The sequence below is a fragment of the Arachis ipaensis genome, chromosome B07, assembly GCF_000816755.2.
Source record: "Arachis ipaensis cultivar K30076 chromosome B07, Araip1.1, whole genome shotgun sequence".
NCBI classification, from domain to species: Eukaryota; Viridiplantae; Streptophyta; class Magnoliopsida; order Fabales; family Fabaceae; genus Arachis; species Arachis ipaensis.
The window spans coordinates 51,313,357-51,327,566 of NC_029791.2; the positions used below are offsets into that span (position 1 = coordinate 51,313,357).

The window sequence follows — 14,210 nt, forward strand, 5'->3', positions numbered from 1 at the left end:
CCATTCCTATTCTTCACCTTTCCTGTATACCAGAGTTTGAAACCAGAAGTATCCAACTCCCTAGCCTTTGCACCAACCCATTTCGTTTCTTGTAGGCACATAATGTTAATCTTCCTCCTTGTCATGGTGTCCACCACCTCCATGGACTTTCCTGTTAGAGTGCCTATGTTCCATGTCCCAAATCTTAACCTTCTGTCGCTTCGACCTTTACCTTTTACTTTGTGAACTAGCTTATTTACCCTCGTCCGTTCACGAAAACGCGAGAACCCTTGCTCATTTAACACTACATCCGGGCACCGATGCAGCGGCTCTTACTTTGACACCGTACTCGAGCCATACGGCGTGTTGCTTCCGGGCAACGACCTAGCTTTAGCGCAATAATGTCTTTGATTCATGTCATGGGGGTTCGGCTATATTTTTATGTTGGTTGCCAAAGACCTAACACAACCCTCCTCTTTTATCCGGGCTTGGGACCGGCTATGTACCACAAGTGTAACATAGGCGGAGTTATGTTACACAGTAAATAAAAAATCCAAAATTATTATTTATTTAAAATATGTAATTTTATAACACGATATTACAACTTCATTCCTATTATGAAAAAGGAATACAACAACATAATTCATAATTTCAGGGTCATCAGAAGCCACAGCGACAACCATAAGTCCATAGCATTGTAGTCAAGGTTATATGGCTCAATTAAAATCCATGTAGCTACCACTACCATAAAGCACTGAACTAAATATATATTTTTAATTTGATGGAAGTACTCACCAATATTATATACATGTCGACTTTACGTGAGAAGACACGGCATGCATAAAATCAAGGACATTGATAATTATTACTAGCGTCATTTACGTGCGAAGTCAAGTCCAAGGTGCTTTCATTAATTATCAATAATATTATTGTTATTATATATTTTTATTATTTGCAGTATTGAGTGTAAGTCCACATATGCATTAATTCTTTGATGGCACACATATGATAAGGAATACGATGCAGGCTCTGCTCTGGTCTTGTAATAAAAATTTGAGAGAGGTGGTAGGTTGCTATCGTTTTATACATAATTAATATCTTTAATTGGGGGGAAAGTTTCAACATATAATACAGTAATTATAAAATATGAATTAATTCGGCCACCACTTTACTGGCTTCATAACCATATCTTCATTAATAGGTCTTTGGTCACCAAAGATTTAGATTATAGTCTTATTACTGAGGTCATATCGATCATCTTACAAGTCATACTAAATAATTTAATCAGCTGGAGTATGATATATTTTGAAATTAAAAAATGCTATAAATATAAAAAAATTGACATAATATTTTTATGTATATCTATATATTATTATATGAAAAAGTCTAGGAGGCCAGCAATTTTTGTGTTTTGTGGCCAGTATTTAACCATCAAAAGAAAAGTGAGTAATTTTCCACCATTTGATGTAATCTCACACCATTAAAAATATTATTGATGGCCAATTGATAGTTACAAAACACAAAAGTTGCTGGCCCGTAGCTCTCCTCTTATTATATTATTCTAATAAAATAATTAGTCACAAATTTATTTGGATTACAATAAAATAATTAATATTAAAATATGTTAGAGAATAATTAAAATCAATTTATACTACAATATTTTTAGACTGAGGCAACATTTAAAAAGTGTTGTCTAAAAATTGGTAAAGGGTTGCTTTTGATTTATAGCAATACTTTTGGACCTAAAGCAACGTTTTCAGACACCTTGCAGATGCAGCCGTTGCCTTAGGTCAAAGCAACACTTTTTTGCTTCAAAAGCAACACTTTTGTAAGCAACTCTTTAAAAGCGTTGTCTATTCTAAAACAAAAACAATGCTTTTATCACTACAAAGGAAATGGGAAATAGCGGCGGTTCTTGGAGTGATTTGCGGCGATTTCAAACCGCCGCGAACGGGATTCCAGCAGTTTGTTAAACGTCGCCTATTAGGGGGTGGTTATATGATTTTGCGGCGGTTCTCAGGAACCGCTGGCACAACCGCCGCAAAACCCAGAATTAGTGTCGCAATGTTTAGCGGCGGTTTTAAACCGCCGCGATCTGAAAATCTGTGATCCACACGAAATGTTCGGTGGTTTGAAATCGCCGCTGTTTAATGGCCACGGTTTAAAGACTAATGCATTTATCATCGGTTTGAAATCGTTGCTGTTTAATGGCCAATATTTTTTGAAATGTAACTAGCGGACCGCCGCTATCTCCTAACCTGAATTTTCAAATTTCTAACGGCTAGTTCGCAACCGCCACTATTTTCCGGTTAAATGGCTGTAAAAATACTGTTTTGTACACTAGCAATCCATGCTGTTTTCTTATTTCAATGTACATTTTTTCTCATTTTTTTTTCAATCGTTCTTAGTATTAGTAAGTTAAATTATTTAAAATCCCGAAAAATAAATTGCAGGGTAAACGACAATAGCAAAACCATTAATTTAATTAATATAATTATCCGAATATCAACAAAGTGTACTCCTTACTAAGAGTTGCATAATCAACAAAATAAAAGTGTATATTTGAAAGAAGAAAATGTTCCACAATCCTAAGATCTACTTTCTATTTTTTCCCTCCAACGCACTCATCCATGCGGCGACGTCTGATGGCAGCTTCCTACCTTGCCCTTGAAGTAGACATATCAAAGCACTCTCCATTGCCTACATCCTGACCTTCCTAGCTGCTACTTCATCCTCCACTGCCTGTCTTTTGGTCTTCTCGGCTGCTACTTCAACCTCCACTGCCTGTCTTTTGGTCTTCTCGGCTGTTACTTCATCTTCCACTGCCTTCCTTTTCAATTTCTTTGTTGCGAACTCTACTTGTAGTTCAAGCAGCACCCTTTGGGTTTCCTCCCTTTCAAAACCATTGCTCGGCTGATGGGAATTCATACCAAAGACTTGACTAGAAGTCGGCCCCAACCCCATGCCACGCACCCTACCCGGGCTCTCTTTTCCGAGAGCTTGAGCAAGCGAATCATTCTAGGATAACAGTCTAGAAGATTCATCGCGTTGATCAATAGCTTTAATTCTTTCCTACACACATAGATAAGCAATTATAAGCATTTATTAGCTAGTCGCTAACCGCACAGATTTCCAATAAAATTTTAATAACTAAAACATAGGAGAGACTACTTCCCGATTCTGAACACATTACTTACTCCAATAGCGCGAGCTGCATCATGGATATAGGAGCCATTAGTTCTCCTATGCGTTAAGAGATACAGCTCTCCTCTACTAACTATCCTCCCTTGTCGTTCCGACTATACCAATAATGATGACAAAGTGAATAAGTAGAGGAACAGATAGTTCAAAAACATTCCCAAAATTAGATTACCTTTTCTTCTCCGAGCCTTGCCAAGCTTTTCGATCCGCCGGTGTGGGTGTAAAGCTGCTTTGATCGATTCTCGATATTTTTCTTATACTTCTCCTGTCATGCCATCAAATTAAGAGTTACTAGACACTAGTTCTGATGAACTCAATGTGACATAAATGGACTTTGTCTATTATGAAACAAAACTATATTATCTGTGTCTCTGCGCTATTGCGATAATTGAGAAACCATCTCCAATGGTCCGTAGTAATTCCATCTGGGCGGTTTTCAATATTTTCTTCAAGTGAAAGTTTTGGGTCATAACAGTGATGATATAATCTGTTCCTCATTTCCTTCCAAGTCCTTCCTAGCATTTTGAATATTATACGCTTGATAATTCCTCTAACTATCTTCTTCAAAATGGAACATTTCCTGCAACATTAAAATTAAGCTGTCAGTAGTGTTCAAATTATGAGTTTTGAATGGTACGAAAAATTAAAAATAACATTTTACCTTTACACATTCATTATAAACCTTGTCCCTGGTGCGAACCTTTCTCCAGTCCTTCTCGCAGATTAGGAATTTGGTGTAGTCAGATCCTAACAGTCCCATAACACCGCTCAGTAGACTTGCTTCATCCCCAACTGGTTGCAGTGCACTATTAAACCTGAGTACGACCTTTCTTCCGTTAGGTGGCTTCATAGCTTCCTTCACACTCAGTTTGACCTGTCTGATTGTGCCATCGAATTCTGTAAAATATATTAATTCTTAATTAGTTACCATTGGAGCCAAGCTGCAAAGATATCATAGGAAAATAGGGCAATAAAAATTTGAATTAAATAAATTCTCTTATACCAATTGTTTTAACATCCCAAAATTCTGTGGTCTTGAGTTCCTTGCGCTTCTGAGAATCCGATGCAGCAAAAAGGTTATCAACATGTTGGTCAAAAGAATCTACCTCATCTGCCTCTGGGTCTATGTCTTCAGCGTCCGGCTCCGAGTTCAGAACATCATTCGTGGAAGCCTGTGGAGCAGGTAGTGGTTCGCTTCGGGGCGGACGAAAGGGGCGTAAAGACGAGGATGCGGGGGCACCACTGCCACTGGACGGCGGAATTGGGCAATCTGCTCTCTGCGAAGTTGAGGCCGCAGTAAATCCTACTTGAGGCTACTGACATGCTGTGTCTACACGGGCTTTCTTCCTGAAACGACCTACCCTTGGCATCTTTTCTAACTGCATTCGGATCAAAATAATATGATAATATTTAATATATAGATAATAATATGTATTAACATGCAAAAATGACACTGGTATGCCCCAGTTAATATTAATTGAACTCAACATGCAAAAATGACACTAGTATACCCCAGTTAATATTAATTGAACTCGGGTACTTATGCCATATTGATACTAAACAATTTATAAAATGAGACCGAAGACCGCAATTAATAGTGATAATAGATAATTTAATACATAATATATACAAAGACATAAAGACAATTCATTTTCAATTCTCCTAGCTTGTTACTCAACAAGTAGTTGATGTCAATTTGTTTCCACTCGAAGCTACAAGCACAAGTGGACAATATATTCTTGCTTTGTAAAATCCCTATCTCATAAATATATAATAATATATATGTGTGTAAAAATGCTGATGAAATGAACGTTAATAAATTAAAGCCTACATTTGATGCACTTTTGTGGAAACTTGTTCATTGGAACAGATAGGAAGCAATTCTATATCTCATTATATATTTTTGAAAAAATTCTAAGGCCTATATAGATTATAGCATCATCATCAAAGCACAAAATACTACAACCCAAAAAGTTAAATTAAAAAAAAAACTCATTCTACGAATTATTAATTATGTTTGAGGATAATGTAAATTTAGCTATATATATCTAGCCATAATAAGAAATAAACTTAATATGTACTACTCAAAAATTATTCAAAAAGAATAAAAAATACCCCCGTCTGCCTCCCTTTACTTCAACAAACAAATATAGTTTATCATGAGTAGCATTGGTTGTAAGAAATAAGGAACATTAAAATAATACACCACACCTCAACCAAAGACTTGATTATTCAAAATAATTTTAGCATTTTTTAATAAAATATACAACGGGTAGTTCCTTTCTCAAAATGTCATTCATGAAGAGTATATGAGTAAATAGATTAGGAGAGTACATAATGAATCCTAAATGGATTAGGAGAGTACATGAGTAAATAGATTATTAATTCACAATTCAATATGTATTCCAAGCTCATATATAGATTAGGAGAGTACATGAGTAAATGGATTGAGAGACTCTATTAACCAAGAACTCAAAGTTGGGTCTAAGAAGGTTAACCATTGACGTATTCATATTACTCTATAATGCCTAGAATCATCATAATAAACCGCATGGTTGGAGGAAAATTTTGGGCGTTAGAAAAATATCATGTTTAGTCATAATAATTGCTAATAATGTGCAGTAGAATGTCTAACACTACTTTTTCTAACTTTGAAAAAAGACAATTCATTTGACCCAAAATATATACTCATGGATACATAACAAAAGTACAAAGTAATTGATACATAGCAAACAATATTTGGTAATTAGAATCCTAATTCTTGTATATAATACTCCATACCCATTCTTATTAGTTTAAATCACCTCCCCTGTATTTGATGGTTACTAAATTCTGAAAGATTGAAAGTTTTCCCCTTTTCTAAGGTCTAGTTTAAATCACCTCCCCTGTATTTGATGGTTACTAAATTCTGAAAGATTGAAAAATTTTCCCTTTTCCAAGGTCTAGTTGTTCGTGGCTTCATCACCAAGCATTAGATATTTTTTAGCATGAAAAAACAATTAAAGGATCCTATATGGTAAGTAGGGAATAGGAGACTTGAGAATCGTGATAAATTGGTTTAGCGTTATTAGTATTGACTGAGAAAATACTAAACGCAGTCCAACTAAGAATAAAAACCGCAGGCAATGCATTTTTAGCAAAAATATTCAAATATTTAACAGTGAGAAAATAAAAAAGGCATTCAAACTGAGACCTAATATTCAACTCAGACTCTACCATTAACGGACTCATGCTCCTCATCAACAAAAGCCACTCCCAATTTACAAATTAACTCAGCTAACCACATTAGAAGAAACTTGCATGTCAACTTAAAACTCATTATTGGCCTCTTTTTCAAACACTAAACATCCAACATAGAACAGGGTATCCAGTGGTGCTTACCCGCAGGTGGATGACTGGATTGACGGTGAGAGTGGAACCACCGGGCTTCGGGTAGAGCGAGAAGGGGCTCCAGGACAATCGAGCGCCGCAGAGACAGTCGTGGAGGAGCAAAATCAGGACGAAGAAGGAGCGCCGCAGAGACAGGCGTTGAGGAGCAGAACCAGGACGAAGAAGGTGTCTTCGTGGTTTGAACAAAATCGAATGGTTTATTATTAGGTGAATAATAAGGATTCTGAAGGTGGCGGTGGCTTTTCTGATTTGAAATTTAAGCATAAACAAAAATGTGGTTTGAAGTTTGATCTCTGAATCGGTTTAACAAAAACAAAAGTATAAATGAAAAATTGATCTTAATTACTATTTTAATATTTCGACGTTTATTTTATTTTATTTTAATCTTGCCCGTATATTTTTAGTAAATTTTAATCTTTTAAAAATATTGAAAGAGTAATTATGAAAATTTAAGAATCAGTTTAAAAATAATAAAAATAAATGCAACGTTTAAAAAATAGGCGAATGGCAATATAAAAAAAATTTAAAAGTCTAATATATGAAAATATTTTGCATGAATTATCGAGAGGTTGCAAGCACACACATATAAAAAAATCACCTATAAATCAAGTACATGTCCTTGAAAAGTAGTATAATAATATATGCATCTAGATAAGTGAATTTATATCCTTTTACTAAGGCAGATGGTCCTCTCTTGTTCTTTTAATTGATTTTATAATATATATACATATGAGAAAAATACATTTTTAATAATTTTTATTATAAGATAACGAAATCTTCAAAAAAATGTAACATAAATTAATCTTTTTCACATTATACAGAATTGACCTGTCACACAAAAATAATTCTAATGCATTTTTAAAAATTAAAAATTAATTAGGACAAAAATTTTCCATCCAATATTTGTAGAATCAATTTTAGGGAATTATTCTATAAATAAGTTCTCCTCTATAAAGTACAAGGTACAAGTCAGAGGTTGTCACAATATAAATTAATAAAACACATTATATAAATTAATTCGTATGAACGATTAATCCAACAAGTCACAATATAAATTAATTCAAGAGTTATATACTATTTTGAGATCAATCTCCTCTAAATTCATAGCTACTTCATCAAATTCAACATCCAAAGGAAAAAACACATTCAGTCACTTTGTTCAGACTAATAATAAAGAGTTGAGTCAACAGATATCATTCTCCTCTGGAGTTTTATTGAGGTTAAAGGATATGATGGAAGGTTCATGTCCTTTAGAGACAACCTCATCAGAACTATCCGGCGCAACGTCTTCTTCGAGCATTGAATCTTGAACTATCTCGCCAGTCTCTTCCAAAACTTCTTAAGTCTTTTCCGGAGACAAACCTGACGGATACACCATAAACAACCAAGTTATTAGAAGTCACAAATTTTACAAAAACCAAATCACAGAATAGCTCCATGTTATAAACTGCTGGTTTGGCTTACGTTCCCAAAGTTTTGTAAGCCCTCTTTCTATAAGAGTGAATTCCTCCCGAGATGCGATCTCAAGTTCAACCTACAGACTATTCTGATATCTGCCTACACAAATTTAATGAGGTTACAGTTGATAAGCTGCAGTAGTTGGTAGCTAAAAGTCATCAACAACACTAACCAGAGGCAATTGCTAGATACTTCAGCAACATTTAATGCTTCACGTTTCAACTTAAGAACATGTCAAATGGACATCGAGGTATCTAAGTAACTAATAAAGTACCATTCAAAATCTCTCATTCTCAAAATCCGCCAGACCAAACAGAAATATAAATCAGGTATAGGTGTTCTATTCTACCTACACATGAACATGCTTAAGGTCAACTCCTGGAATCTGGAAGGAGAATACAAGATAGAAGAAAAACAAAAGAAGACAAGGTACAATAAGGAGGAATAATGTATTTAGCCATCCTGAATCAAATTAATAAAACAATCTCCATAATAAATTCTAAGAAAGATATCAAACTGATTCAAGCACACAAAGAACTAAACAGAAGAAAGGGGTACAGGATGTATCTTAGAGACACCAGATTATTCAATAAAAGAGGAAAAAAAAAAAGAGCAAATTATCAGGCTGCCAGCAACTACATACAGTCAACAAGAGCTAGAATCCAACCCATTACAAATGGATCTTTTTTCTTCTCACCTTTAATTATTTCTTTAAAGTTGATTCAGTTATGTTGTTCTCCAAGTCAATTCTCAAATTTCGCTTTGAATAGTACCTTAATTTGTAGCTTTATTTAATATATAAGCCTACAAAATTTAGGTAGATTACGTAGTGATGATGATTTAATGTTCAGAAGAGATTCTTAAATCATAGGAATAGTAGTAATTTCCTTAGTTATCTATCTAATTGCACTACAAAAACATGTCAATGATATATATACTTTAAATAAAATAAATTTAATCAATTTAAACTGATTAATTTTTGTCTTTCTAACATTACTAATATTTTAATTTACATATGTAATAAGTATTTTATTTATTTTACATCATGAAACCATACCTTCCAGTAGCTTTCATAGAAATGGAATTTACCAGAAGATTAAAGATTCTCCATACTTGTTTATATAAGTTTTCGTATTTTTAAATTGCAGATAATTTTGAATATAAAAAATTAAATGCTGCTATTGTAAATATCTTATTCCTAGGTCAGCAACCGGCCCTATCACCATTGAACTGAACAATTGTACCTAACTTTATGGCTAAACAAATCACAATAAATCCAAACTTTACCTGTACCTCCTCTAGTATTTGTTGCGAAAGGAACAGGTTCGTGCTAGTGATGAACTAGAAGCCGAATTTTTTACGGTACTTTGTTACGAATTGAAGCAATCCCTGCAATGTTCAGGGTTTCAAATAGGTTAGGTCCTATCGAAAGTGCTTTTTAATTAAAGACAATAAAATATCTGGATTTGCTATGGCAGGTTGAAATAAAGCTAAGCAGCCTTTATACGAGCAGACACATGACAACCTACCGTCATAATATCCCCATGCGCAATAGTAATAGCATCACATAAGTGCCTGTGTGCCGAGAATGTGTCCAGCCATGACTGAATGGGCAACGTGTTGAACCAAAGGTCTCTTGCGAATGACCTTGCGTGCTCCAGTGAAGAGAACGGGGAGGCCTCAATCATCGCTTTGCAGACCAAGACGCTAGAGGCACAAAGAAAGAGGTCCCTCTCTTCCAATTTCCCTGGCAAAAAAGATCATGTCAGTCAATATATAATGTCAATTACAATCTAGTAACATCTTACTTGATTAAATAAATTGAGCAGAAAATATTTTTAAAAACTCACATTCTCCAGGTAAATTAATTGTAAATAAATAGGAATATACATCATTTGTTTCCAAGTTCTAAGAATCTATTATATGCTAGTTGCTAATTAATAATTATGCAATTTTATAACCCTCAACAGTGATATATACGGGAAAATAGCGCACATCTAATAAATTAGTATCTGAAGACATCTATATATAGGCAGCCTCTTCGCAATTATCGATGGCATCAGTGGTTGGTTCCTCTAAATCGTCGTCCCGTCTCAATGACAAACCTTCCACGTCAAACTCAGCCAACCCAGTCAGGATCGGTTGGGGAGAAAGTTCGAAATTACAATGTCCTATGTCTTCACCCATTTCAAACATGTCCCTTGGGTTCACATGGACTACCACACTCCATTCTTTATCAGCGTCATCCTCCATATAGTATACTAGGCGAGCCTCGGATGCAAGAATGTACGGTTCATCATCTTTTCGATCGCCGGTATGAATTGGATGAGAGAAGTTAACCACTGTGTGTCCCAAAGAGTCTTGTTTTATGCCTCTGCCAGATGTGGTGTTTGCCCAGATACATCTAAACAAGGCGACTGTGAATTGACCACTGTAATTTAACTCAATAATGTCCACTAGTTTTCCGTAATACGAGACGCTACCAACAGCAACATTACTATCGCGCTTGCTTGCTAAACTCCTAGTGTCAGAAGTGACATACAACCTACTATTTTGGGTTTTCAACCCTTCCTCTCTCGAGAGGGTTATGAACTTAAATCCATTTACGTTGTAAAATGTATAGCGGCTAACTTGGACATTGGGCCCACATGCAAGCCACTGCAATTCGTTCGGATGCATGCTGCTTCCCAATGGGACTTGGCAGTAAACAAATTAGATGTTCAATATCTTGGGATACGAACAATATGACACCATTATTAATATGTATGTGTATAAATGATACCAGGATTCACCTTACACTTGAACCAATTGAGAAATTCTCTGTGCACAACACTGTCTACGTGAGACTGGGACCTTGTCTTACTTCGTAACTTTCTCTTTGTGATCACCCTAAACTCACTGAAAATGTCAAAAAAATGTCATGTCAGGTTCTCCAACTATAGAAGATCATACGAAGTCGATACTTTTAAATGCACTTACTCAAGATATTTTTCCACGGCCAGGCAATTGACCAATACGTGACGGTGAGCTTGGAATTTTACAGTTGGTGTGAGGGTTTAAAAAGAAGCAGCCCCGACCGCCTTTCCAACCTCTGGGAACATGGTTGCACTCTCATCATACATGACTTCACGCGGTTGATCGTCAACACGCAATGGTTGATTAATCCTACTCTCGACATTATCTAAGTACCTTAAACAGAATACGAGAATCTCCTCAGATAAGTATCCCTCTGCAATTGAGCCCTCTGGTTGTGATCTGTTACGCACGTACTGCTTGAGACAGCATAGGTACCTTTGGGAATATAACACGTGTCATAAGCACTGATTAAGGGTAAAATAGATAATTTTATTTGATAATTACCGTTCAATTGGGTACATCCACCGATAATGCACTGGGCCACCGAGACGCACCTCCTCGACCAAATGCACTGTCAAGTGAACCATCACTGTGAAGAAAGAAGGAGGGAAAATCATCTCCATGCGACACAGAGTATGAACCACGTGATTCTGAAGGAGAGGAAGTTGTTGAGGGTCTATGGATTTGATGCATAATCGGCAAAAAAAGGATGATAAATCCACCAGGACAGAAGACACTGGGGCAGGCAATGCATTCTTTAACGCGATTGAAAGTAGATATTCCATTAGAATGTGACAGTCGTGGCTTTTCATGCCCGACAACTTGCGATGTCGTAAGTCCACACAGCGGAAAATGTTGCTAGAGTATCCATCTGGAAAGACGACATTCTTGATAGTCCTTAGAAAGAGCTCCTTCTGTGGATTGGTCATAGTAAAGATGGCGGATGGGTACTTTCCGTCGTCCCGTGGCCACAAATCATGCTTTATTCCCATCAACTGGAGGTCTCTTCGAGCTTTAATGTGATCTTTAGACTTACCTTTCTCGTTCATTATGGTGAAAACTATGTTGTCGCACACATTCTTCTCTATGTGCATGACATCAAGGTTGTGACGCAATCCATTATTCTCTCAATATGGCAGCTCAAAGAATATACTCCTCTTCTTTCAAGGAGTCTCGTCTTGCACTGCAGTTTGCTGTCCGCGTGTCCTTTTTTCCGTAACCGATTGCACCTTGCCAAGTTGGACATGCACACCCTCTAACTGCCGAACAATGTCTCCACCAGAGACTTTGATAGGTGGATCTCTATCCTCTATCTTTCCATCAAAGGAGAACCGGTCTTTTCTGTATTTGTGGTCATGATTCAGAAAGCGACGATGACCCATGAAACACCATTTCTGGCTGTGTGTGAGCCGGTTAGTTTCAGCATCCAAATTGCACGCAGGACAGGCTCTCCCATCGTATGTGTTCCACCCAGATAAGTTGCCAGACCTGAAAAATCACTGATTGTCCACATCAACGCAGCATACATCTTGAAGGTTTTTTTCTCGACTGCATCATAAGTTTCAACACCCCTCCATAATTGCTTCAACTCAGTGATCAACGGCTCTAGGTACACATCTATGTCATTTCCAGGCATTTTAGGACCAGCAATAATCATAGAGAGGATAAACGAAGTGGGTTTCATGCAAATCCAGGGCGGCATGTTATACGGGATAAGAACCACGGGCTAAATTGAGTACTTCGAGCTCATGTTCCCAAAAGGGTTAAAGCCATTGCTAGCTAATGTTAGGCAAATGATGAGCGGATGATTTATACCCTTTTTGGCATTGTTTTTACATAATTTTTGGTAGGTTTTAGTTAGTTTTTATTATATTTTCATTAGTTTTTATTCAAAAATCACATTTTTAGACTTTACTATGAGTTTGTGTATTTTTCTATAATTTCAGGTAAATTCTGGCTAAAATTGAGGGACCTGAGAAAAAATCTAATTCAGAGGATGAAAAAGAACTGCAGATGCTGTTGGATTCTAACCCTCCTGCACTCGAAATGAATTTTCTGGAGCTACAGAAGCCCAATTGGCGCGCTTTTAATTGCTTTGGAAAGTAGACATCTTGGGCTTTCCAGCAATATGTAATAGTCCATACTTTTCTCGTGATTTGATGGCCGAAACTGGCGTCCAAAGTCAGCCTAAAACTTTCTAGCGTAAAACGCCGGAACTGGCACCTTTTCGACATTAAACGCCCATTCTGGCACCCGGGGTGGCGTTTAACGCCAAGTGAGTCGTAGAAGTGGAATTCTGCACTATCTGCACTTAGTTACTCATTTTCTGTAAACCTAAGTTACTAGTTTAGTATAAAAACTACTTTTAGAGATTCATTTTGCAACTTATGACATTTTTACATTTCATATTGTACCTCTGACAGCATGAGTCTCTAAACCTCATAGGTGGGGGTGAGGAACTCTGCTGTGTTTCAATAGATTAATGCAATTACTACTGTTTTCTATTCAATCACACATGATTCTGTTCTAAGATACTCACTCGTACTTCAATATAGAGAATATGATGATCTGTGACACTCATCATTATCCTCAACCTATGAACGCGTGCTTGACAACCACTCTCGTTCTATCTGAGCTCAACGTAGTCATTGGACGATAGCTTGAGTGCGTATCTCTTGGGTTTCTAATCCACAAACCGAGTCCGGAGGTTAGAACCTTCGTGGTATAGGCTAGAACTAATTGGCAACATTCCTAAACCTTGTCTGTGGTATTCCGAGTAGGATTCGGGAAGGGATGACTGTGATGAACTTCAAACATGCGAATGTTGGGCGCAGTGACAGTGTGCAAAAGGACAATGGTCCTATTCTGACGCTAGCGGGAACCAACAGATGATTAGCCATGCGGTGACAGCGCATATGGATTTATTTTCATACGAGAGGATCATACAGCTTGCCATTGAAGGAAGCCATGCGTGTTTGGAGAAGAAGATAATAGGAAAGCAGAGATTTAGACGACAGAGCATTTCCGGAACCTCAGCCTATTTCTCATTACTGAATCACAAGTACTATTTATTTCATGTTATTTATTTTTCATAAATACAATCACTCTTATCATTAATCTCCTGACTAAGATTTATAAAATAACCATAGCTTGCTTCAAGCCGACAATCTCCGTGGGATCGACCCTTACTCACGTAAGGTATTACTTGGACGACCCAGTGCACTTGCTGGTTAGTTGTGCGGAGTTGTGAAAAGTGTAATCACGATTTCCCACATCAAGTTTTTTGTGCCGTTGCCGGGGATTGTTCGAGTTTGGACAACTGACGG

At 36.7% G+C, this 14,210-nt stretch overlaps 1 protein-coding gene across 1 annotated transcript; it reads right to left on the minus strand.

Moving 5' to 3' along the window:
* LOC110264613 lies at positions 10,808–12,141 on the minus strand. Its single transcript, XM_021106730.1, has 3 exons — positions 11,389–12,141; positions 11,008–11,319; positions 10,808–10,926 (listed from the first exon to the last, which is right to left on the minus strand). The coding sequence occupies exons 1-2, from the start codon at positions 11,976–11,978 to the stop codon at positions 11,085–11,087; spliced, it is 825 nt and encodes a 274-aa protein (XP_020962389.1). The 5' UTR covers positions 11,979–12,141; the 3' UTR covers positions 10,808–10,926; positions 11,008–11,084.

What these genes read in the sequence shown, in the direction of transcription:
- LOC110264613 (XM_021106730.1), bottom strand. Translation starts at nt 11,978, where the DNA reads ATGCACATAGAGAAGAATGTGTGCGACAACATAGTTTTCACCATAATG. An exon ending in TGGATGTACCCAATTGAACG is followed by an intron (nt 11,320 to 11,388) that starts GTAATTATCAAA and finishes ATATTCCCAAAG; the next exon opens with GTACCTATGCTGTCTCAAGC.